Source organism: Lepisosteus platostomus, chromosome 5 (genome assembly GCF_059453375.1).
Source record: "Lepisosteus platostomus isolate fLepPlt1 chromosome 5, fLepPlt1.hap1, whole genome shotgun sequence".
NCBI lineage: Eukaryota > Metazoa > Chordata > Actinopteri > Semionotiformes > Lepisosteidae > Lepisosteus > Lepisosteus platostomus.
Genome location: NC_142615.1, coordinates 42,976,387 through 43,000,762, shown reverse-complemented (window position 1 = coordinate 43,000,762; position 24,376 = coordinate 42,976,387). Strand labels below are relative to the sequence as shown.

The following is a 24,376-nucleotide window of genomic DNA, read 5'->3' as shown; positions in this document are numbered from 1 at the left end:
TGGGATATAAATAGAGGAACACTACACTACATTGGGCTACACGTGTGAAAAAGCGTTTACTTTCCGACCTCTCGATAGCTCAATTGCTAGATCTTAAGACTATAGACAAAAACAGTGGGCATTTCTTATGTCCCTGGTTTGAATCCAGCTCGAAGGATGGTGTTTTCTTGTTCCTTAATCAAAAAGTGAAAATTGCGAATTTGTCTTTCACTTTGACGTTCACCCGAAAGCTCAGTATATAAAGAAGTAAAGGCTCCTGTTCTGGATCCTAATCCTAATCCTCACGTCTGATTGTTTTGCTTAGACCTTTAAAATGTACACTGTGGACTGTTTGCTCTTCCTAACACAATTAAAAAGCCGCCGACAAACTTATCGATCGGGAGTTTAGTTCAGTGATAGCGCGCACTTAAGACGCTCCGTTTTCTATCGCCGGCATCTCTGTATTCTTTTTAAACGCGATATTTTTTATTCTTCGTGTGTGAATTTCAGGGAGACTCATAAACCCTTTGTCTGTTTTAAAGATACATTATTTTAAACCAGGCATAATGAAAGACGTAGTAACTAGACACACATACAAGACACATGAATAGTAGCGGCTTTGAATGCAATACAAACGCCAATGGCGCAATGGATAACGTGTCTGATTACGGATCAGAAGACTTTAGGTTTGTACTCCTTCCTGGTTCGTGAAGAAGCTTTTAAACCTCACTACTCAACACTGACATCGTAGGGTGTGCGGTCCTACACAACCTTACTATCGACTGGATGAGTCTTCTGTTCAATCTCCGATTCTTTCCGCACATTCCTGCTATTTCACCACCGTTATTGTAGGATAACAGCCACAGACACGAGAAGATATACTATTCCGAACAAATGTCTTAAAAAATCACGTTGAAAAAGGTGACAATACGTTTTTGTTTCTTTAACTTAACCTTACTTTTGCCTGTAAAGTTCACATTATTTTCTGTAGCCGCAAATCCCCAATATTTCTGCTGTCTCCCGAGAAACACAAGCATGGAGTCAAATCATATTAAATAACACAACACATCTATTAATTTAACACCCAGATGTGACAGAACACATGTAAGACTTACACACAGCTTTTAATATGCTCTAGTGAATTTGCAGGTGTCCTGGGGAGGGAAGAGAACTGATATTAAGGAAATACATATTTAAAGGGGATGTAAGTCTTAAATGTGTTTTGTCACATCTGGGTGTTAACTGAATAATTTTTTAGCATTATTTATTGTGTTTTGACTCTATACTTGTGTTTCTCAGGAGAGAGCAGAAATATTGATGTTTACATTTCTATTCACATTCCCGGTGATATTGACTGAGGTAATGCAGAAGCATGTTCTCTATAACAATAAACGGTGCGAGAAGACAGGAAGAAAGGCACCGCTAGGATTTGAACCCAGAATCTCCTGTTTACTAGACAGGCGCTTTAACCAACTAAGCCACGGCGCCGGCAGAATACCCCTCTTTTACTGCGACTTGGACACACCGCTCTGAGACACCTGCGTTCAGTAAGCGCTGAGTCGGCTGGCTGAGCACGTTGCCTCCTTTAGATTCAATAGGATTCAATAGGAGCTCCGACACTAAGAGAAACGTATAGAAATGGGTCTTATCCGGCACTTTTCATGTCCAATGCGCTTGACATCTCCCACGGGCGACAAAGTTCATTTACGACACCTTTCTTTCTTTCTTCTTTCAGCAGGAGTACAATAATGGCAACAAGATGCTTGGAGTTCGGCATTTCATTTAGTCTGCGGAAACATCGTATCGGAATGAACTGCCTGAGATAAAAGAGTAATTGCGGTTTCAGATCGTTTTTACAGAGCATTGCGTTGTTCTGCTCATGCTGACTACACGCTTTAGATATGTCATTTACTGCAAGCGTTGCTTTTCCAGGTTTTTCTGAAATTCCTCGCATTTGAGCCAGCACTAAAACATTTCATTCCCGTCGCTGAATACATCGTGGAAACGGTATTTGCAACGGAATGCTGTCACACATGAAACATTTTCGTTATTCGGTTCTGAAGTTTGAAAATGAAAATAAAACGGGGGTCACCTCATAGGCTTGAAAGAAGTCCAAGCAGCATAAAAACCCACGAATTCTCACAAAGGCTGCACCTTTCTTCTGCTGCTTTTAGAAATCTGCCTTAAACATTTGAATGCATACCTTACTGCTGCTAATCACATTCACGTGTTTACGAAGCTTTTTTCTGTCCGTTATGTTTTTGCTAAGCAGTTTCTCCGTTTTCCTCGTACTGTGATTCTCAGTGAGCACAACAAGACTGAAACAGTGTAAAGGCAGGTAAAAAAGACAGGGTAAAACGCCTGACTGTCAGAAGTGGGATTTAAACCCGTGCCTCTATTTGGAGAGCGAAACACAAAGCTTAAAAGACACAAAGCTGTGAATTTGCTGTTTTAAACCGCTCGACTGTTCTAAAGATATGTGTGCAATCATTGCACCAGTCGCATCCGATTTTCTGTAACTTTAGAACGATTGATACGACTGGACAAACACAATTTGTGGCGTTTAGCATGACATGGAAAACGGTACCGGAGCATTCGGGCCCGGACCACCAGACTCAGAGACAGTTTTAACCCCCACACTATCAAACTATTAAACTCCCAGCCTCTCTCACTCTCTCCTCACCTCTCACCTATGATCTGAACCTCACGGTGCCTTCTTTCTTACCAAAAACCCAAACACACATTGAAAATCTACCTCTACCATACATGTCAAAAGCTCACTCCCCATCATTTCTATCCCTTTATTTCATTCTTTTGATGCATGTTTTTGCACATAACCTGTTACCTTTTTGTTGTTTTGTACACTGCCTGTTGTTGTTTTTTGCACATTGGCTGTTGTTTCTGTCTGTCTTTTGTTATACAATTGTATTGTTGTTGTGTTTTTTTCTTTGTACTACTTATGTCCGAGAGCTAGCTACAGTAAATAGCATTTCGTTATACCATATACCTGTGTATGAGTATAATGACTATAAACTTGGACTTGAACTTGACAAGTCTTGCAGGCAGTATATTATTTTATCGTTTACTCGTTTAAAAAAACACGGTCTTTTCGTTCCTAAGCCAGATTTTTAGTGCTTTCGAACGTTACTTCCAACCTGGACTGACAGCTCACCCGATCCGTTTGTGATCAGACCATGGAGTGGGGGGCTGTACCAAGTGCACGTTCCTTCCCAATGCTGAGGCGATCATTTGGAAGATGGGTGTGAAGAGAGACAAGCTTTGTCGACTAAAAAACAAAGCAGGATATGCAAGAATACTAATCACTGGCGACAGTTATGTCCTCTTACTATTGAGACCCCTACATTGCGAGTTTTTGACTTTAGTTTTAGACTTTGAAACTAAAGGAAAGCAGTGACAAATGAAACAGGCACGGGTGGGGTTCGAACCCACGCTCGTCGGTTTACGAGACCGACGCCTTACCACTCAGCCACCACGCCTTCGAGTAAATGTGGGAATAATGTTGTTCAAATTATTTTTTTCTGAATCTGGTTTACATCGCCTGGATGCAGCAACAACAATAAAAGGGATACTTGTCCTTAAACTTGGTTGTTCTTCTATTTCTCTAGCATGACTGCGTCCTGCTGCTCGGCTTTTGTTTGTAAACTTTGAGCGAGCGCCCCGTTCAGTGTCACTTTGTCACTGTGGTCAGAAAGCATTCTTGATTCTGCTTGAGCTGCTTCATGAATTCTAGCGATTGTAAGAGCTTTTCTAAAGTCAGCCCTTCCTCCTGCAGCAATTTATAGTCTCTTATGTGCACATTTTTCCACAAGTTGATATCTTAACATGTCAGTTTCCAATACTCCAAAGTCACAAGATTTAGCCAGTTCTCTTAGTGCAGTCAAAAAAGCAACAACAGATTCGTCCTGAGACTAAGTTCTCTGCCTAAATTTATGCCGTTCCAAAACCACATTTCTCCGCGGTGTAAAGTAAGCGTCTAAGGCAGCTACAGTCTGTTCATATGTACCTTTTTCTCCAGGGAGGTTGGCGAAAATCCGCTGCACGGGAACCCCGATACAGTGCAGTAATGTAGCACGCCTCACGGCATCCTGAGCTTCTGTAGATCCACTTACACCCCTTTAATTATGTATTTCCTTAATTTCAGTTCTCTCCACCAGGACACCTGGAAATTCCCAAAAGCATAATACAGCTACTAAAGTACTAATGTTAAAGATAACATTAAACTTTATTATTAAGATATCACGCTTTTATTAATAAAATATGTATTGATAAAATTCCTTGTGAATAATTGTAGTGTCTGGAAAGCAATTTTAGTTAAATATAAAAATAATTTTCAAACAATTGGTGCATCAGTTCATTACTTAATGACGATATTATTCCACTACACTCAGGACAGTTCCAATGTAATCTATTGTTCCGCTTAGTCTGCTACTTCAGTAACATCTAATGGGCAGCAGCTGTTATTTTAGGTTTGTTGCAATTGAGAACAGGTTCAGTACAGAGCTGCTGAAAAATTTCAGAGGCCAAGTTTGTTTCAACTCACCCGTTGTAGCTACCAATCAGCAACAAGGAGAAACAAAACATCAGTTTTGCCTTTTTTTAAAAAAAAGGGAAACAGAGTAGTAGTTATTGAGGTCATTTCAGGTACAATGTAAGAACTAAAATTAACTAGTCCCATAGTAATGCGTGGGGTCCTATTAACAGAAAAAAAAAATAGTTGTAACCCGAAAACACAACAAACACAAAACGAGAAGTCTTCCGGGAACCTCGGTAAATCCCTGTAGTTGTCTAACAACTATAAAAAAACAACCAAATGCAACAACTTAAAAAGAAAAAGAACATTTAAAAACAAATCTGGGGAACAACAAAAACATAATCTAATGCAAGAGCTTTATCAAGTCCAGTGCTCCTCTCGTCTCAGTAGACCTCTCTCATATATTTGTGTACAGGTCAACTGGAGGTACACAGCTGATGGTACTTTAAGTAGGGAGCTGCGTCAGCATGGGTGGGCTTCAAAGGAAAAAGTATAGGTTTATTCCATGCTGAAAAGAGAAGGAAACACAATGTTTCAGCTGTGGAGCCTTCTTTGATTGTGACTCGAAGTAAACCTTTACCTTTACTTGTTCGTTTGATGTTAATTTATCTCCATCAGATACCTAAGAGTATCTAAACTCGACAGTTGCTTTCAGTAGCTAAAGACACTGCTCCAGGTGAGGCTTGAACTCACAACCTCGGCATGACTCCGCTGTGCACTGCTGTATAAGTACCGCGCGCTGACCGATTGCGCCACTGGAGCTGTGCAAAATGCGCTCCTCATACAGACTGAAGTTGCACAAACAGGGTGAAAACAGTTTCGGTTGTGGATCCATCTCCTCATGGGGAAAAGCAACAGTAAAATATCAAGGAAAATACAAGAAAAGAAACTGAAAGAATTGTGCTAACAGCAAAGGGGGACGGAGGGAGGTGGTCGGACAAGTAAATTAACTTTTTTGTAGCGACATTTTCAAGTCGCCTCCTTTACACGCAATTGCAGCCCCGACACTGAGAGAAGCATGAGAAATGGCTTCAATTACAATGTGAAGCGCAGTACAGGGTCGATGGCTTCACATCTCCCATCAATCAAATAAAATTGCAGTAAAGCGATCTAAATATGACTCTTAAGTACTGGGAAAGATGATTATTTTGAGCGTGCCTCCCAGGGTCTGCTACGAGGCTAAAGTTGGCTTCTTATTCGCGTTTTTCGTTCCACCTTAAATGGTGCTGCTCTGATGTTATATCTCTTCTTGTGCCGAAGAGCAGTCATACCTGACCCGTCTGGAATGACCACTGACAGACTTTATCCAGAAGCGACGGCACCACTCACAGTAGAATGAGTGAGAAATACAGCATGACATGGGGAGGTAAGGGGCTCCCACAATCCATCTTTCCTCACATTACTGATTTTTTTCAATAGCATTTTGACCTTTTTTCACATTCAGATTTTTTTCACATTTAATAAAATCTTTTAATCAACAACATTAAGAAAACAAATGGAACATTTTTTGGAACAATAATTTAAAAAAAACTTTCAATGCCTTGGTTGTATACGTGTGCACACCCTTTATAAAGGGAGTTGCAACAGTGCTGAAATGTAAAGAGCATTTCTGTAGGGAAAACAGCATTTTTTCTGCCTTGATGTTAAGCTTAGAGAGTCTGTCTTTTAGAAATTCTATTTCTAAACACCTTGCACAGCCTCCCGACAGACTAACAAATATTTTTTGGAGAAATTGGCTCACACACTGGAAGACACTAACGTTTATCTACGTTAGAATATGTGAATAACAGTTTAACAGAAAACGTTTGTAATTGTGATTTTGTTAAAATTCAATAAATCGTCTATCAACAGTAAGAAAGTATAAGAAATTGTTTTATTTCATAAACTATAAGACAATTAAGAGAGTTTATAGGTCATATCCATCACTTATGTTCTTTTAACTCTAGTGTTCAGGATCCAAACCCAGGTGCGGACGGTTGTGTTTCTTGAATCTCTTGTAATCATCAAGAGTCGATGTGTAGTCCTTCAGTACTTTCTCGAGTTGTGCCATGGATATTTTATACGATCAATACTTGTCATCCTCTTTTGCATTTACCTTAACAAACGGAAAAAGTTCAAAGTGTGTTTATGGCTGTGCTTAACATTTACACGAGAGCAGTACAGGACACGCAGTGAGGAGTTCGTGAAGCTTTCAGTTTAGTGCGGAGTTCAGAAGGAGGATTCGCTCGCTGAATAATCTCTCAGGAAATCCGGGGTGAGATTCAACAGGTGTTTTCTGCAACAGCCAAGACAAGTGTGAAGCAATCTCTGGATTTCCTGAATTTGAACTAAATTATTAGTTCAAATAATTTAAGATTAAACAGAACTAAATGAGGTACATTTAAAACAGCAGCGCAACTCTGCAGCACGTCGAGTGTGCCTGCATTTAATTTTGTAAACTTGTCTCTCTCTGAACACGAGCAAAGAGTTCTAATTCAACAGAAGATTGCGATGTGAGTACTATAACATAAAGCACCTGGAGATGCCAGGGATTGAACCCGGGACCTCATACATGCGAAGCATGCGCTCTACCACTGAGCTACATCCCCAATGAAAAATTTTATGGAACAGACTTAGAGATGTGGAAATGCTCACTGATCACAATTCACCACTCACGAAGAATGCCTGCAGTTTCCCACTTTCGCGTTTCTTCTACTACAGAGTAAATTCATAGGAATGAAGAAATAAGGAAGGAAAAATAATCGCATCGAAGCTTCAAGAGACTGGGCACAAATTAATCTGTTATTTTTGTATCCAGTTACATGGGCGACGGTGGTTGATTCCCAGACGGGGGAGTGCTTTTTTTCTACCTCCTTACTCGACTGTCTTTCAATTCTATTTTATTTGAAAGCTTTTTGCATCTTTTAAGTGCTCTTGATTAAACTATGCATAGAAAAACAGCAGTACTGATGATTTAACGTAAAAGGGTGAAACAACGCCCCGGCACAGGAATGGTAACAGGAAGGATCGTGTTCTTATTTAATATGTCCTTTTGAGATGTCTTGTCAATGCACACAGGCGGTAGAGCTGAATAATTTACTTTTAGTGGTGTTTTTAAACAAAGATGGAACACGTTCTTTCTATACCAGGAAGAAAGGAGCAGACTTGACCTTTAAGAGGCAAAAATGACACCTTATCAAAGCTAATATTAATTAAAATGACATCACAACAAAAGAGTGGAGCCTTGAGTGAATAAAGCCTTGAGTGGAGCCTTGAGTTTTCATTGGACGTCTGTGTCTCCATAACTTTGTAGGTGAGAGAGAGGATTGTGATAATTTCCAGGTGCTTCTCGGAAGTGCGTTGGTGGTACAGGTGCCTTCCAAATAATTAAGTCGTGTTTGAATCCCAGCCAGTACAAACCCAAATCTTTTCAAGATAATTTGTGGTCCGCTAACACATCTTTGGAAACACTACAACAGGTAACACCCCGTGTGAAACACCATGAACATCTGTTAAAGTTTTACATACTCTCACGTAAATAAACGTTAGTGTTTTCTGGCGTGTGAGCCAATTTCTCCAAAAAATATTTGTTAGTCTGTCGGGAGGCTGTGCAAGGTGTTAAGAAATATAATTTCTAAAAGACAGACTCCCTAAGCTTAACATCAAGGCAGAAAAAATGCTGTTTTCTCTACAGAAATGCTCTTTAAATTTCAGCATTGTTGCAACTCCCTTTATAAAGGGTGTGCACACGTATGGCATTGTACAACCAAGGCATTGAAAGTTTTTTTTAATTATTGTTCCAAAAAATGTTCCATTTGTTTTCTTTTTAATGTTTTTGATTAAAAGATTTAATTAAATGTGAAAAAAATCTGAATGTGAAAAAAGGTCAAAATGCTATTGAGAAAAATCAGTAATGTGAGGAAAGATGGATTGTGGGAGCCCCTTACCTACCCATGTCATGCTATATTTCTCACTCATTCTACTGGGAGTGGTGCCGTCGCTTCTGGATAAAGTCTGTCAGTGGTCATTCCAGACGGGTCGGGTAATGACTGCTCTTCCGCACAAGAGACACGTGACTTGCGAGGATCCCGACAGTGTCAACTTTCTTTCAGAGCCCGGATAACTCAGTCGGTAGAGCATCAAACTTTTAATCTGAGGGCCCAGGGTTCAAGTCCCTATTCAGGTGGTTGAACTGTTCTTAAGTCTATTGTGAATGTCATTCTAAATAGTCTTTTATCTTTCACTGTTCTAGCTGTACTGTGGTTATTTTAAATGTACATTACTTGTTTTTACAGTAGTGTATTTAGTGTTTCATTTCACAAACCAAAAATGTTCAAGTAGATCTTGTCACTCTACTCCACGTAATCATCTAAATTAAATCACAGTAGAGTACAGAACACGCAGTGAGGAGCTCACACAGTGAGTACTCTTGAATACGACAAGAGGAAAGGCACACTGCACATCAGTAGTATAAAGAGACACCTTTCGTAAAACTTTTGACAGGTACCACGCCCCCCTTTTCCAGCCAATGGTCGTCCACGGTGTTTGGTTGTCCCGCCCCTTGCCATCCAATGGCGTGTTGTTATTTGTGCATGTCCCGCCCCCTCAGGAGCCAATGGTGTGGGTCGGAACCCCCGCCTCCCCCCGGCCGGTCGGTCCGGAGCCTCAGGGTCCCAAAGCCCCAAGGCGGCGCATCCCTCGCTTTAGGTGTGTGAAAGTGTGTATTGGTTTGGAAGGGGACCATGTCTGCCGTGGGGTTGAGTGCGCTCTATTATAACCCTAGGAAATCGGGTAGTTACGGCGGCGCGGGGAGTCTGTTGCAGGCCGCAAGATCCTGGGGTGTGAGCTGCGCCAGCCGCGGCCGGGTGGCCCAGTGGTTGTCCGGCTGCACAAGCCGTGTCTCCAAAGCAGCAGGGGTGCAATCATGCACACACACACTGACTGCGTAAAGTCTCACGGAAAGAACTCGCAGGACAAACACCAGGTGAAATGTGAACCGCTTTATTTCAACAGGGGGTTTTCAAACACCGAAACAGCGCAGCCGCACTTTTTACACAAGTTACAGACTCCAGTTTGCAAGTATGTGAAATGTGAACCGCTTTATTTCAACAGTGGGTTTTCAAACACCGAAACAGCGCAGCAGCACTTTTTACACGTTACAGACTCCAGTTTGCATGTGAAATGTGAACCGCTTTATTTCAACAGGGGGTTTTCAAACAGTGAAACAACGCAGCACACATGCATTACCGGCTCCTGTTTGCATTCAACAATTAAATGTTGGTGCGGAAAATTAGTTCGCTACACATAACCACCACCCCAACATTGCTGAGAAACTTTGCAGCATCTGAAAAAGCATTCATAACCCCCTTCCGCTCCCCGTGTCTAAAGCCATGCGAACCACACTGGGCGATCCGATCTAGCAGAGCAAAAACATTTGCCTGCGTAATCAGCGGGATGGTGTTACCACAGGTTCTGAGCAAAACACGCTGTATTTTGGAATACACACTGTAGAACCCCTCAGGCTTCCTTTTCTGATCTGAAAACATCAGATCCGCAATAATTTCACTCAAGTTCTTGACATACACATCTATCTCTTTAACAAATTTAAGGACATTAGCATTTGACTCTTTGTTTTGCATATCAAGCTTTGTAGAGAGAAGTGTGTAAAGCACTCTTAGTAAGAATTCAGACGTATACATTCGAAATTCTTCATTCTTCGGACGATGGCAGTCCTCAATTATATTTTTTAGCAACTGTTTTATGCGCCGCTCAGTGTCATTTGTAATGGTGTACGAACCCAGACACCGGGCGGTGTACAGAACAGCCGATAAAATTCGGGCTAAACTGAGAGACTTATAAATATCTAAAGTGGCAAACGTCACGTCTTCAGACCCATCTGTGTAGCTGCCAGACAGGCATGTGTGACCCCGCTGCCCGGGATGGTCAATCAGACAGGCCGGGCAGTCATCAACCAGGACCCCCTTTAAACAGTGTTTGAAGATGCAATAAACTACTGCTTTCACAACCTGGGGCATACCATCGGGCTCATTAGGGACATAGGCATCAGCTTTATTAACATTTGGGCGAACACACAAGCATAGACACGAGACATTCACGTGTGCCGGTAGGCTGAAGATTGACCCGTCCACATCCTCTTTATTCTATTAAAGGAAAAAGAAAAGGAAGGCTTAACAAAATAGACATGCTTTGTACCTAAAATATTGAGCATTTAACGCGCTTGTGAGCTAAGGTTTTTCGTTAATATTTACCATTTGTAGCGTGGCATCATCGCTAGCACCCGGCAGTTCTTCAACATCTGGTACCCCAGCTGAACTCACACCCCCGCCGCTGTCACAGGGTGTAGAGGGTGGGGTTGGGTTTTGCTAAAAAGAAGATCAAGTATTAAAATGACATAGGCTAAGCACCGATACAAGTACGATCAGAAAAATATTTTAGCCGCCTACCTCTTGACTTTGTAGAGTAGCGGACCCCGTTGTTTCTTCACACAAAGAAGCCATCTCAGCACCTCTGCGGTGTCTGACAGCTCCAAGCACGCACTGCGACCCTGTCAGGCCGGAGCATTTAAGAATATGCGCCAATGGTGTAACACGCCTACATAACACAAGACATTTTTCAATTGGTTGTGATGACCCCCCCGATTTATCGAGCGCGAAAAGTATTCATACATCTGTTTATAAGTTTTAAAGTATTAACACACAATGCAAACACAAATGTTGTGTTTCCCCAGAAAATAAATTTTAAGTTTTCTCATTTACAAGCACACCATGTATTTCACGCAAAAATGTTCTTAACATTATTAAAAAATAAAACCTCAAAACGTCAAGCTTGTTTTGTGAACACGTCCCTATAAAGAACAGATAAGTTTTCTTATAGCGTTAATAAAAAACATTTTGTTTGATAATATTCTTAGCGGTCTGTTGGTGAATCAAACACAGACAGCGCGACACATTTTCACCACGTTTAACAGCTATGAAATTTAGACACCGTTGTATGCCTTAAAATAATATAGATTTTTAATAATATAGATTTTAACATTATAACAGTCTAAAACGTTTTCTAAAATGTTTCTTAAAATAATTTCTACAGACCAGTACGTGCACCCCCAACGATACCTAAGATTAATGGTTTTATGGGGGGCCATGTGTGTTTCTTAGAAGAGAATGTTTATCGGTTTGGGTATAAGTACCAGAGGTTTAACAGGCGAAGTTTTAGCTGCATTCCAATTCCTACAGTCTCACGTTATCGCCTAACTCGTCAGAATGGATCACGCCGATCAATTTCAACAGTCTGAAGATATTCTATTTACAGACTTAACACTGCTCGACTTGGTAGACGAAGGCCAGGACTCCACGAATTTCAGCGGTATGTATATCCGGCTTTTTGTGAGACAATTACAACGTCACGATGCATGTCTCATGTTTGATATAGTTACAAAACGTTGTATAATATTTGTATACTAGACAATATTGAATTATTATAATGGAATTACCAGGGAGTTGCTCCATAATGTGGTCGTGACTGTGTGTATCTATTCATTTCCATTAGCCCCAAAAACCACAGCTGTAAAAAGGCCAGTTACCGCACAGTCCAACACTGGTGAGTATTTACGACAATGTTTTGAATAACACTTTACGACCATGTGAGTCTTAAAGACACCGGGGTATATACTCCACACCAAAACTCGTGTGTCTATTCCACAGACGCGGGAGAAGGGACAAGTCGCTACACATTTAAAAAAACTCGTTTGGGGTTTACAATCCCACCGCAAAACCTTGTGGAGACAGATGTTCACGCCATACCAGAGGGTGCGGGGCATATTATCAGATCGCCTGAGAGAAGAGGTCGGTATTATATAAAACATTCTTTTAGCATGGCCATTTAAACGTGTCTATAATAAAAAAAAAAACAACCGTTTTTTGGTAATTTGCGGTGTTGAGTTCTTTCACTAATGGTATTTTCCCACTCCGTGCAGACCCCGGACCTTCAAAAAATAAACTGCGACGCGCCAACACGTTAACTGGGTCAACGAGCTCAAAACGTCTGAAATCAACAAGCAAAGGTTAATATAATTTAAGCGTGGTCAAGATGTGTTATGATCCACTTACGGCAAACGTTGCTTCTTTTGTTAGGATGTTAATTCGCTGAAAGATCCTACATCGCGTAGTTTTCTGTTTGGGAGTGTTAAAAAACCTTATTTTAAAACTGCTTAGCTTTTAAAGTTAAAAGCGACTGGTCTGTGCAAGGGTCTACAGGCCGTTAACCACGCTCTAGTAGCGCCACCACAGCCGTAAAGGAAACCGGTGTAACAACATGTCCGGGTAACTTGTTCCATTCACCCGGAGCCCTGTGTGTAAGGATGCACCACATGTGTGGCGTTTTTATCATAGTTATCGTAGTTTTCTGATTTTGACAGTTTAGATTTCATTAATTGTTGTGTTGAAAAGTCTTTTATTTTTATCACCGTGTAGTTTTTTTGATTTTGAGATGTGGAGCATTGGCGTGGTAATAAAAAGTCTTTTATTTTTTCACACAGCCGCTGTATCGACGAGCGGTGAAACAAATGTGGCGGAAACGTCGGACCCCAAGGTGGTGACTGCATCGGAGACGGCTGTTAAGACGCTGACCAAAGCCAGACGTGTCAAGCCTGCGGAGAGAAATCATAACGTGCCTAAAGACTTTGTGTTGGGTGATGTGCTAGATTCAGTGCGCAGTATTACACAGTCACTATCAACGGCGATCACTAATGAGGTTGCCAAAAAACGAGCTTTAGAGCGTCTAAGAGCGGTTTTAGCCGGTGTACAGACCTTGTTTCCAAAACAGATCCAGGTTTTCACCGCTAACCTCTTTAGATATAATTTCTACAGAAGATGCCGCTCTAAACTCTGGATTTCAGACCATGATGATGATATTTCATACTTCATTGGTGCAAATCCCCGGTGATAAATGACTAAACATGCGGTCTAAAAAGTGCTTAAAAGACCGACCGCTTGCCAACCGCAAGCTTTTGTACATAAATAAAAGAATTAAACTGGCAAAAGCATGTTTGTTGTGTCGTCAAAGATTCAGAGAGAGGCATCAGATTTCCCAAGGGCCGCCCGAACCACGCAATGAGAATGCCATGGTAGAAAATAACTTAAGGCCCGAGGCTGTTGTAGCAGAACAGGATGTCGGTAACCGAGAACCGGTTGTATTGAACGATCTGAATCAGGTTGGTGGCGGTGCAGGGGCGAATAGAGACCCCTTAGTTTTCCTGGAGCGTATACGTAGTTATAACAGGTCTTATAATAATTTTAGAGCAACAGAGCACCATGAAGAATGTCATATGTACAGGCTATAGACGCTGTGCATGGTGCAGTCCAGAGAATATTGGATGAATTTTCTCCAAACATCGGGGCGAATGATTTTGTACAGCTGCGATTGACTGCGGGTGGTTTTAACAAACCCTTGTTCTCACGCAGGAGACACCCTGGAGAATTAAATGCTGCCGATTTTTTAAGCCACATCTCGGACCTCTTACAGAGCCACACAGAGGTTCTCACCGATGACAGCCTCCGCTTAGTGGTGACGATAGTTAGGAATATGCAGGGGGGTGCCCGCCGAAGATTTAAATCCGTTCTGTACAGCCGGGTAATTGCTCAGAAAAAAGCGCACCTTATCGACTTACATTACACGGGCGGTAATCTGTGTTTCGCCGGGTGTGTGTACGGTTTGTTGAATGAAGGTTGTACCGATAGGGAAATGTTACAGAGCGCTAAACGAATGCACAAAGAGTTGGGTTTTCCAGAGAATCGGAAAATTAGTTTGTCAGACATAAAAATTTTGTACCACGACCAGGGTGATTGGAAATATTTTACAACGGGGCCCACACCACCAAATTCTAAAATACTTTTTGTTCTACTGCATGAAGAGCATTTTTATGGGGTTTTAAATATTAAAGCTTTTGTGGGGGCGGCGTATTTTTGCACTAACTGCCATGTGGCGTATAGCCACAAGAACGCACACGCCTGTGTTAAAGCTTGTAAAACCTGTTTAGATCCCCAGTGTTGCAAAATTGCAGAAATTCAGAATTGCCCGGCCTGTAAGGTCTTTTGTCGTAGCTCTCAGTGTTTGGCGAGACACTTGCGGAATGCGGCGACGGGTGTGAGTAAGTGTGAGCGCAGGGTCTTTTGTGAGAAATGTGGGGTTTATAACCTCGCAAGTCACAAATGTAAAGAGAAAATGTGCTCGCGTTGTAACAACGTGATCGACACCCCTGACACACATTTGTGCTACATACCGCCTTTGGACAACCCCAAAATTTCAAACAAGTACATTTTTTTCGACTTTGAATGCATGCAAGAAACGGGGAAACACATACCAAATTACGTCCACGCCCTTCATATTGACAATAAACGAAGCTGGGAATTTTATGGTGAAACTTGTCTAAAGGATTTTGTGTGTAAATTTATCGATAGACGTTTCAAAAACCATACGTTCATATCGCACAATGGCAAGGGATATGACAATTACCTAGTAATCAGACAGTTGTTAGCTGCAAAGATGGACGTTGAACTAATTAATCAGGGTGGTAAGATAATGTGTATGACCGTAAAAGCTCTGAACATCAGATTTATCGATTCTTTAAACGTTCTACCTATGAAATTAAGCAAACTGCCGGCCGCCGTGGGGTTCCCTGGGGCTAAGGGTCATTTTCCACACTTGATGAACACTTCAGAAAACCAAAATTATGACGGCTCGCTGCCGCTGCCAGAACTTTACGGCGTTAACTACATGCTGCCGAGCGAGAAAGCCGGGTTTTTGGTTTGGTATGAAGAATGCAGGGGAAGTGTGTTTAACTTACAGAGAGAGTTGAAACGTTACTGCCAGTTGGATGTGGCAATTCTAAGAGAAGGCTGTATCAGGTTTCGGGACGAGGTCATGAATATGACCAGACAGACACTCATGACTGAGTTAGGGGCCGCCTGTGTTGTCTGCATCGACCCCTTTCAGTTTGTGACCATCGCTAGTGTCTGCATGGCCATGTTCAGACTTATGTTTTTACAGGAAGAGACGATTGCGTTGCTACCCCATGAAAATTACCACCGCCAGCAAAAACGATTTTCTACACCCAGCATTCAATGGCTTACAGTGCCTTGCGAAAGTATTCGGCCCCCTTGAACTTTTCAACCTTTTGCCACATTTCAGGCTTCAAACATAAAGATATAAATTTTTTATTTTATGTGAAGAATCACCAACAATTGTGAAGTGGAACAAAATCTATTGGATTTTTGAAACTTTTTTAACTAATAAAAAAATGAAAAGTGGGGCGTGCAAAATTATTCGGCCCCTTTACTTTCAGTGCAGCAAACTCACTCCAGAAGTTCAGCGAGGATCTCTGAATGATCCAATGTTGTCCTAAATGACTGATGGTGATAAATAGAATCCACCTGTGTGTAATCAAGTCTCTGTATAAATGCACCTGCTCTGTGATAGTCTCAAGGTTCTGTTGAAAGCGCAGAGAGCATCATGAAGACCAAGGAACACACCAGGCAGGTCCGTAATACTGTTGTGGAGAAGTTTAAAGCCGGATTTGGATACAAAAAGATTTCCCAAGCTTCAAACATCCCAAGGAGCACTGTGCAAGCGATCATCTTGAAATGGAAGGAGTATCAGACCACTGCAAATCTACCAAGACCTGGCCGTCCCTCTAAACTTTCAGCTCAGACAAGGAGAAGACTGATCAGAGATGCAGCCAAGAGGCCCATGATCACTCTGGATGAACTGCAGAGAACTACAGCTGAGGTGGGAGAGTCTGTCCATAGGACAACAATCAGTCTTACACTGCACAAATCTGGCCTTTATGGAAGAGTGGCAAGAAGAAAGCCATTTCTCAAAGATATCCATAAAAAGTCTCGTCTAAAGTTTGCCACAAGCCACCTGGGAGACACCCCAAACATGTGGAAGAAGGTGCTCTGGTCAGATGAAACCAAAATCGAACTTTTTGGCCACAATGCAAAACGATATGTTTGGCGTAAAAGCAACACAGCTCATCACCCTCAACACACCATCCCCACTGTCAAACATGGTGGTGGCAGCATCATGGTTTGGGCCTGCTTTACTTCAGCAGGGACAGGGAAGATGGTTAAAATTGAGGGGAAGATGGATGCAGCCAAATACAGGACCATTCTGGATGAAAACCTGTTGGAGTCTGCAAAAGACCTGAAACTGGGACGGAGATTTATCTTCCAACAAGACAATGATCCCAAACATACAGCAAAATCTACAAAGGAATGGTTCACAAATAAACGTATCCAGGTGTTTGAATGGCCAAGACAAAGTCCAGACCTGAATCCAATCGAGAATCTGTGGAAAGAGCTGAAAACTGCTGTTCACAAACGCTCTCCATCCAACCTCACTGAGCTCGAGCTGTTTTGCAAGGAAGAATGGGCAAGAATTTCAGTCTCTCGATGTGCAAAACTGATAGAGACATACCCCAAGCGACTTGCAGCTGTAATCGCAGCAAAAGGTGGCTCTACAAAGTATTAACGCAAGGGGGCCGAATAATTTTGCACGCCCCACTTTTCATTTTTTTTATTAGTTAAAAAAGTTTCAAAAATCCAATAGATTTCGTTCCACTTCACAATTGTGTCCCACTTGTTGGTGATTCTTCACATAAAATAAAAAATTTATATCTTTATGTTTGAAGCCTGAAATGTGGCAAAAGGTTGAAAAGTTCAAGGGGGCCGAATACTTTCGCAAGGCACTGTATGTACATCGAACACACAGAGCCCGTTAAAATCCAACACGCGTTAACCACGGCCGGTGAGTTCAAGGTTGGCCCATATTTTCTGGATGGTTATGCTGTAATTGACGGAGTGCCGACAGCCTTTGAGTTCAACGGTTGCTTTTTTCACGGTTGTAGCGTTTGTTATTGTAAAAACGATTTTAAACGATTTTAATCCGCTGACAAACACTACTTTTGGTTGGTTGTACAGAAAGACGATGGTGAAAATTAATTTTCTCAAAATGAGAGGTTTTAACGTGCGTGTTTTGTGGGAGCACGAGTTCAGAGACATGCTTGTTGAAAATGGAGACTTGGGTAAATTTCTAACAGCGGGTCGCTTTTTGGGGGGAGAACAAATGAGATTTGTTTGCATTACACAGCGCAGCCCAGTGAAAAAATCCATTACTATGATTTCACCAGTCTGTATCCATTTGTGAACAGAACTAAAAAATACCCACTGGGGCACCCCCGAATAATTTATAAGAACTTTGGAGATTTAAAACAATATTTCGGTTTAGCAAAGGTGAAAGTTTACCCACCCAGATGTTTGTACTTTCCAGTTCTTCCAACCAAAATTGACAAAAAAACTGTCAACACTGTCGTACATGTGGTGAAACAAAACAGACCACCCCCTGTGAGCACGGTGATGAAGATCGCGCCTTGACTGGTGTCTGGTGCGCCCCTGAATTATGGCCTTAGATCTGGGGTATAGAGTGGGTAAAATTTATGAAATTTGACATTTCGAAAAGTCCTCACACAATCTTTTTACCGACTACATCAAACTGCATCTGAAAGGGAAACAGGAAGCTTTGGGGTTTCCAGAGGGGTGTACAGATGTCGCGAAACAACAAAGATATATCAGCGAATATTATGAAAAAGAGGATGTCCGGCTGGACCCCGGCAACATTAAAAAGAATCCGGCCAAAAGACAGCTTTCAAAAATTGCCTTGAACAGTTTGTGGGGGAAGTATGGACAAAGAGACAATTTACCACAGACCACCATTGTGAGAAACCCCGATGAATTGTTCGGGTACTTATTTACGCCATATCATGAGGTGTCAGCCTGCGAGTTTATCAATGAAAACACAGCCTGTGTTACGTGGAAACACTAAACACCACTATACAGGCCATTCAAACACTAACATTTTCATCGCTAGCTTTACAACCGCCTATGCCCGCTGGGAGTTATACAATCTGCTAAACGCTTTGCAAGGCCACTGTCTGTACCACGACACAGATTCCGTTATCTTTGTGAGCCGGGAGGGTGAGTGGAATCCGGGGCTGGGTGACTATTTGGGTGAGCTGACCAGCGAAATAGCTGCTGGACAACACATCACCGAGTTTGTATCAACAGGACTCAAGTCGTACGGGTACAAGCTGTCTGGTGGGAAAGCCTGTTTAAAGGTGAAAGGCATTACGCTCAATGTGAACAATTGTGAAAAAGTTAACTTTGAGAGTCTGCGGGACTTGGTTTTTGACTATGGCATTAATCCTTATGCAGAGTGCCGGGAATTTAAACACATTTCTATTCAACAGCCGATGATCGTGCGTGTTAAAAAGGATTGGCGCATTGAGACCCGGACCTTAAAGAAAACCCAGAAGGTGGTGTACGACAAGCGGGTGCTGCAAGAAAATTTGACATCGTTGCCCTACGGATATTAACACGATGGATGTCAGGTTAAAACACCCTTTTTCATGCATTTTTTCCTGACCCTCGAATTGCGGTAAAAGTTATTTTATAAAACAGCTCTTGGAGAACAGTGATACTGTTATGACTCGTAAACCCGAAAACATAGTCTGGTGTTACAGCTGCTGGCAACCTCTATCCGCTGAGTTGCTTGTGAAATTTCCATACATTCAGTTTATAGAAGGGCTACCGACGTCTTTTTCCGATGACCAGCTACTGCCACCGGATAGAGTAAATTTGATTATAGTTGATGATTTGATGGAGTCTGCGTGTGAAAATAATGAGATAGAAAAAGCTTTTACAAAATACATACACCACTGAAACCTCAGCATCATGTATATCGTCCAAAATGTGTTTTGTCAAGGCCGGAAACGTAGAACCATAGCATTAAATACAAAGTACATGGTGCTGTTTAAAAACCCTAGAGATAAACTACAGATTACAACCCTGTCACGGCATATGTATCCCGGTAAAGCCAGATTTTTTTGGAAGCGTTTGATGACGCTACTAAAAAACCTTTCGGTTACTTGTTGGTGGATTTAAATGCCGACACCCCAGATGACTATCGCTTGTGAACAGGACTTTTCCCCCCAAGATGTACCCGTGGCTTATGTATTTAAAGAATCTAAAAGTCGGTGATCTCGCAACCACAGACTCAGTCAAAAAAACACGTTCGGGCCATCGTCATGGCTTCACGCGTTCGGAGAAACCTGACACTTACATTTTCTGGTAAAAGCCAGCCCCAGTCACCAGAAAGCTATTCTCTGTGGGGCTTCAGATGATCTTGTACAGGCAATAGCTAAGCCTGCCAAGCAGTTTGGGACCCTGAAGAGAAAGCATAAGCTTTTAAAGACTTTGAGTCAAAGGGGTCTTTCTCTTAAAAGAAAGAGACTCTTGGTGAACCAGTCCGGCAGTTTTATCGGGACACTGTTGAGTATTGTAGTACCATTGATTACGGAGCTTCTACAACACCGATAATGGACCACACTGAAAAAAAATGTACCTTGTACCTCAAAAACAGCTCAATCAACTCCTAGACTGGTCCGGCAAAGAAACCGATGTGAGAAAAATAACAACCCGCAGGTTGGATGACGAAATGAGAGACATTTTTCAGAACTCGCATCTGCCTGAATATGAAAACGTGAAATTATATAATCAGCTGTTACAACGGTATTTGACATTAGTATGCCAGGAAGTTTCTGAAGAGGGGACTTTAACTGTTGTACGACCCGAAAATGCACCCGCCGATCTATCACACGCATCACCACAACAGCCGTCATCGACCGACGCTGATTTTGGGTATATTTTAGACAGTGCGTCTCAGTGGTTCCAGAGAAATGCCGAGATATTGTTAAAGATTATGGCACACAATAAACCGTTAATAGCTGGGAATTAAAGAAAATTTGTGTACAAAGGGGCACCCGTTGAGGGCTCTCACATGATTGATCTTGTCAGGGCTCTCACACAACAGCAATCAGTTGAAGCCGGTAAGAAGCTAAAAGATTGGGATGTGTTCACAGGGGCAATGGCCGAAATCAACGTACCGGGCACCTTGCTAGCCAATGCTGGTAACTGAGAGCTACTAAAACTCAAGTCTGCCCCACTGTGGTGTGCAGCGTCTGTCAAAACTTTAAAACCCCATGTCCCACCCCCTTTTCAACCAATGGTGTTGTTATAGGGTGGATGTCCCTCCTTCCCCCACAGAGCAGTAGTGTGATAGAGAGGTTTAACCAAACTATTAAAACAAAAATGTGGAGGTACCTGACACACAAAAACACCTTTCGATATATCGATCTGTCTGATCTTATTTACTTTTATAATCATAGTTACCACATAACTATTAAACGACCCACGGCTTCTGTTACGACTGATAACTCCCTTGAGATGTGGAGAACCGTCTATGGCGAACACTTTAAGCGAAAACCGTCAAAGTTTTAATTTAATGTAGGTGATCATGTGCGGGTGTCCAAAATAAAAGGGAATGTTTGAGAAGGGGTATGAACAGACCTTCACAGATGAAATTTTCATTGTCAAAGAGCGGACCCCGGCTCTGAGACTCTATTACAAACTGCAGGACTACGCAGGCGATGACATTAAGGGCTCTTTCTACGCAGAACAGCTACAGAAGATAAACCCCAATTCTGAGAGCGTCTATCGCATCCAAAAGATTAAAGCAGCCAGGGGGCGTGAAAAAAAACAAACAGATTTTGGTAAAGTGGCGCAGATAGAGCGATAAATTCAATAGTTGGGTAAAGGCTTCCGAGGTCAAAGAAATATAGAGGTGCTGAAAAATGAACCCCAATGTCTTCTAGGTTACGCTGGCCAGTAATTCATCCTCAAAAATGTTTCCAAAGAACACCAGCGCGTGCTTCACAGAGCATCTGGCAAAGGCGATTGACCTGGACAGGAGCTGGGAAGTGGGTCTGGTCGAGCTGCACTATCCGCATACGCTAAACACGTTTGATCAAGATGAAGATTTTCTGTCCATATAGTCTAATCGCTGATGAACATGTACCTTACCTAGAGGGTACTACTGCAACATCGATCAGCTCATACATGAAATGAAACGTGCTGTGGAAAAAGTTCTGTTAAACCTCTCTATTACACTAACCTTCACATCACTGGCCATAATGAATTGTTCAATATTCTCACATTTGAGAACATTTTGGAAGGTCCTGTTAAGAAATTCTTTTCTGTCATCAGTTTGTAGCATTTTAGGAGTACGACCCTCTTGAAATATATTTCGGAAATCATTTGTCACGACACCTCCAGACTTTTCAGTGGCACGGCCCAGGCATATTTAGACAACATGTCTATATGTGAGGAGATGTAACAGAAACCATCGTTGAACTCACTGTAGTCTCTCATGTTCACCAAGTCGGCCTGCCACTGCCAGTCCATTTCAGGTACCAGCGTCCTGCTTCTCTTAAAGCTCACACGTGCTGGCTTGTGCAGCGTATAAGCCAGCTGGCCGGACAACCAGTCTGATACCCGGCCGCGGCTGGCGCTCACACCCCAGGAAGTTGTGGCCCTCACCAGACTCCCCACGCTGCCGTAACTTAGTTGGCAAGACCTGGGTTCGAGCCTATACAGTGAGGCACGAACTAGGGCGGGAGCGGCAAGTGCACAAGCCCTAGAACCTGAATCCATTACAATAACAAAAGGACAGAATTAAATGGGGTTAATTTCGAAATCGCAAATTTGAGATACCATAGCGCGTTTTTTTTCCACTTCCTGGCGGAAACGGACTTCCTTAGTTTTGTGTATTCTTGATGCATCACAAGGAGGTATGCAGCCATTCAAAGTGCGTGGTACAGACACGTACCGGAAGTAATTGGCTACGGCATCGCGCATCGTGACGCATGATGATGCGGGGTACCGCGGTATGTGATTGGTTGACCGACGGGGGCACTCGTAGTCCGTTGGTCTGTCGTAGAAAGACTTACAGTACAGTAAACGTCTTTACTGTGCCCGTTGTAGATATTGAATTTTACCACTGAAGGGAAATCTTAATAGCTGAGCATAAAAAGAATAGGAGCTCAGTCAATTCTTATGGAATGTGTTTTCTTTCTTCTTTTTTTCAGCATGGAATAAACCTGTTACTTGATTCATATGGATGCCTGGTTCCGCCGGGGATTCAAAACATTTTTTATTTTATTTTTTTAATCGGGTATCAAAGGGAATAGGCAGTATAACCCTGTTCATGCACAAACTGTGGCATGTTACATTGATTTGGGTGTCTCCTCTTGCCAGAGAGCTCTAAATTGCATTTTGAGCGCAGTTGTTGACTTTTTTTAAAATTGCATTTTGGGCACGGACAGCACATACAATGGTTAATGAACTGCGCCATGAAATTTAAAATAGTATTCTTTAGGTGTGAGGGTAGGAGTGGACTGCAGCAGGCTTAATCAGCAAACCAGGAAAACAAAGAACAGGACAGGTGAGACGTGTATCCAGAAAGCGAGTGATCAGAAAAAGGAAATGGTGTTACGCCCAGGTTTTCGACCCAATTGTTTTAACTTGCTAATGCATCAGACACATTTCCTGGCGTATTGTGTTTTAAATAAAATAGGAGTGTCTTTTCCTGGCATTAGCTCATCGGTATAGTGTAAGTTTTATCTGTACCATATCATACAGTATATAGGTACAGAATTCAAGCTGCACCACTGTATCGCTCTGGTAAGGAGATAGACAATGACCAAAATCACGAAGACTCTCTCACACCAAATAATGAAGATGAAGAGAAACGGGAAGTCAACACGGGACATTGTACAGCAGTTGGCTTTGATGGACATCTTCGTTTCTGAAAGCACAGTGAGACGGCATTATAAAGGGGAGAGGAGGCAAAGAGAATCTAAACCGAGGACGATTCAAAGGTAAATAAATTTCTAAAAATACCTTTCTTGCATGTAAATACAACTACGCACATTATTTTTAAAACTAACTGTTGATCTCTTTTTTTTCAAGTCCTATTGTGCGAGCTATCGACAAACTGACTGATGAAAATGATGAGCTACCGGCGATGCAAGTCCGAAGACGGCTCTGGGCTGACTTCGGTGCGACCATTAGCCCGACATCGATAAGAAGAGTACGCAGGAGGCTTGGATGGAGATACAGAAAAACCAACACATGCCCCATGATAAGACTAAAAAACAAAGAGGAAAGACTCAAGCAAGCGCTCCAATGGATTGAACAGGGGGAGGCATTTCAGGATGTACTTTTTACCGACGAAACAACAGTGGCTCTGGAACAGTTTTCAACAATGGCATTTTGCAAAAAGGGGAGACATGTGGACAAGCCAAAGCCCAAACATCCACTGAAGGTTCATGTCTGGGGGGGTATATCTAGAAGAGGCCCGGGACCACTTCTTATTTTCGAAGGAATTATGGACCGTGTATTCTTCGAGGAAGTCGTGGTCACACACCATGCCGCCCCATATATCAGGGAGCAGTTTGGATCAAGGCACCGTCTCTTTCAAGACAACGAACCGAAACACACAGCAGCAAGGGCGAGGCTTATAGCAGAAGGAGTGAACTGGGTGAAAACTCCAGCCGAATCACCAGATCTAAATCCGATAGAGATGGTTTGGCATTCGTTGAAAGACTATGCTCGGAAAACTGCTAAGCCCGTCACAAAGCAGGAACTGATCGATGCGATCTATAAATTCTGTGAGGAAGAACTGACTGAACAAAATTGTAACAATTTTATTAACAGGCTGTTTCGTGTTCTTCCTAGGATTGTTGACCAGGGCGGAGGACATTCGGGAATGTAAGTCTGAGAGAGAGTCTCACATTTGTGGACAGTCTGTCCACAAACAAAACATGTAAAAAAAATGTAAAAAAAACAATTACTTTTGTCAATGAAAACCGGTGTGTGTGTGTCTCTCTCTGCTGGA

The 24,376-nt window shown here is 42.2% G+C and overlaps 2 protein-coding genes and 4 non-coding genes across 6 annotated transcripts in view; 1 reads left to right on the top strand and 5 right to left on the bottom strand.

The window, feature by feature from the left end:
• LOC148666806 (zona pellucida sperm-binding protein 3-like) overlaps window positions 1-24,376 on the top strand; it is a 109,364-nt gene that overhangs the window by 12,693 nt on the left and 72,295 nt on the right. The window lies entirely within an intron of this gene.
• On the bottom strand, window positions 1,394-1,467 carry trnat-agu (transfer RNA threonine (anticodon AGU)). The gene has a single exon. It is a non-coding gene; the product is annotated as a tRNA-Thr (tRNA).
• trnat-cgu (transfer RNA threonine (anticodon CGU)) lies at window positions 3,405-3,476 on the bottom strand. Its single transcript has one exon. It is a non-coding gene; the product is annotated as a tRNA-Thr (tRNA).
• trnai-uau (transfer RNA isoleucine (anticodon UAU)) lies at window positions 5,200-5,293 on the bottom strand. Its single transcript has 2 exons — window positions 5,256-5,293; window positions 5,200-5,235 (listed from the first exon to the last, which is right to left on the bottom strand). It is a non-coding gene; the product is annotated as a tRNA-Ile (tRNA).
• Window positions 7,048-7,119, bottom strand: trnaa-cgc (transfer RNA alanine (anticodon CGC)). Its single transcript has one exon. It is a non-coding gene; the product is annotated as a tRNA-Ala (tRNA).
• On the bottom strand, window positions 9,496-12,153 carry LOC148666811 (uncharacterized). The gene is made up of 5 exons (XM_088632681.1): window positions 12,021-12,153; window positions 10,975-11,122; window positions 10,780-10,893; window positions 10,621-10,671; window positions 9,496-10,242 (listed from the first exon to the last, which is right to left on the bottom strand). Exons 1-5 carry the CDS (start codon window positions 12,071-12,073, stop codon window positions 9,781-9,783), a joined length of 828 nt encoding a protein of 275 aa, XP_088488807.1. The 5' UTR covers window positions 12,074-12,153; the 3' UTR covers window positions 9,496-9,780.

What these genes read in the sequence shown, in the direction of transcription:
- LOC148666811 (XM_088632681.1), bottom strand. Translation starts at nt 12,073, where the DNA reads ATGGAAATGAATAGATACACACAGTCACGACCACATTATGGAGCAACT. An exon ending in CTACTCTACAAAGTCAAGAG is followed by an intron (nt 10,894 to 10,974) that starts GTAGGCGGCTAA and finishes TCTTCTTTTTAG; the next exon opens with CAAAACCCAACCCCACCCTC. An exon ending in GCCTACCGGCACACGTGAAT is followed by an intron (nt 10,243 to 10,620) that starts GTCTCGTGTCTA and finishes AATATAATTGAG; the next exon opens with GACTGCCATCGTCCGAAGAA.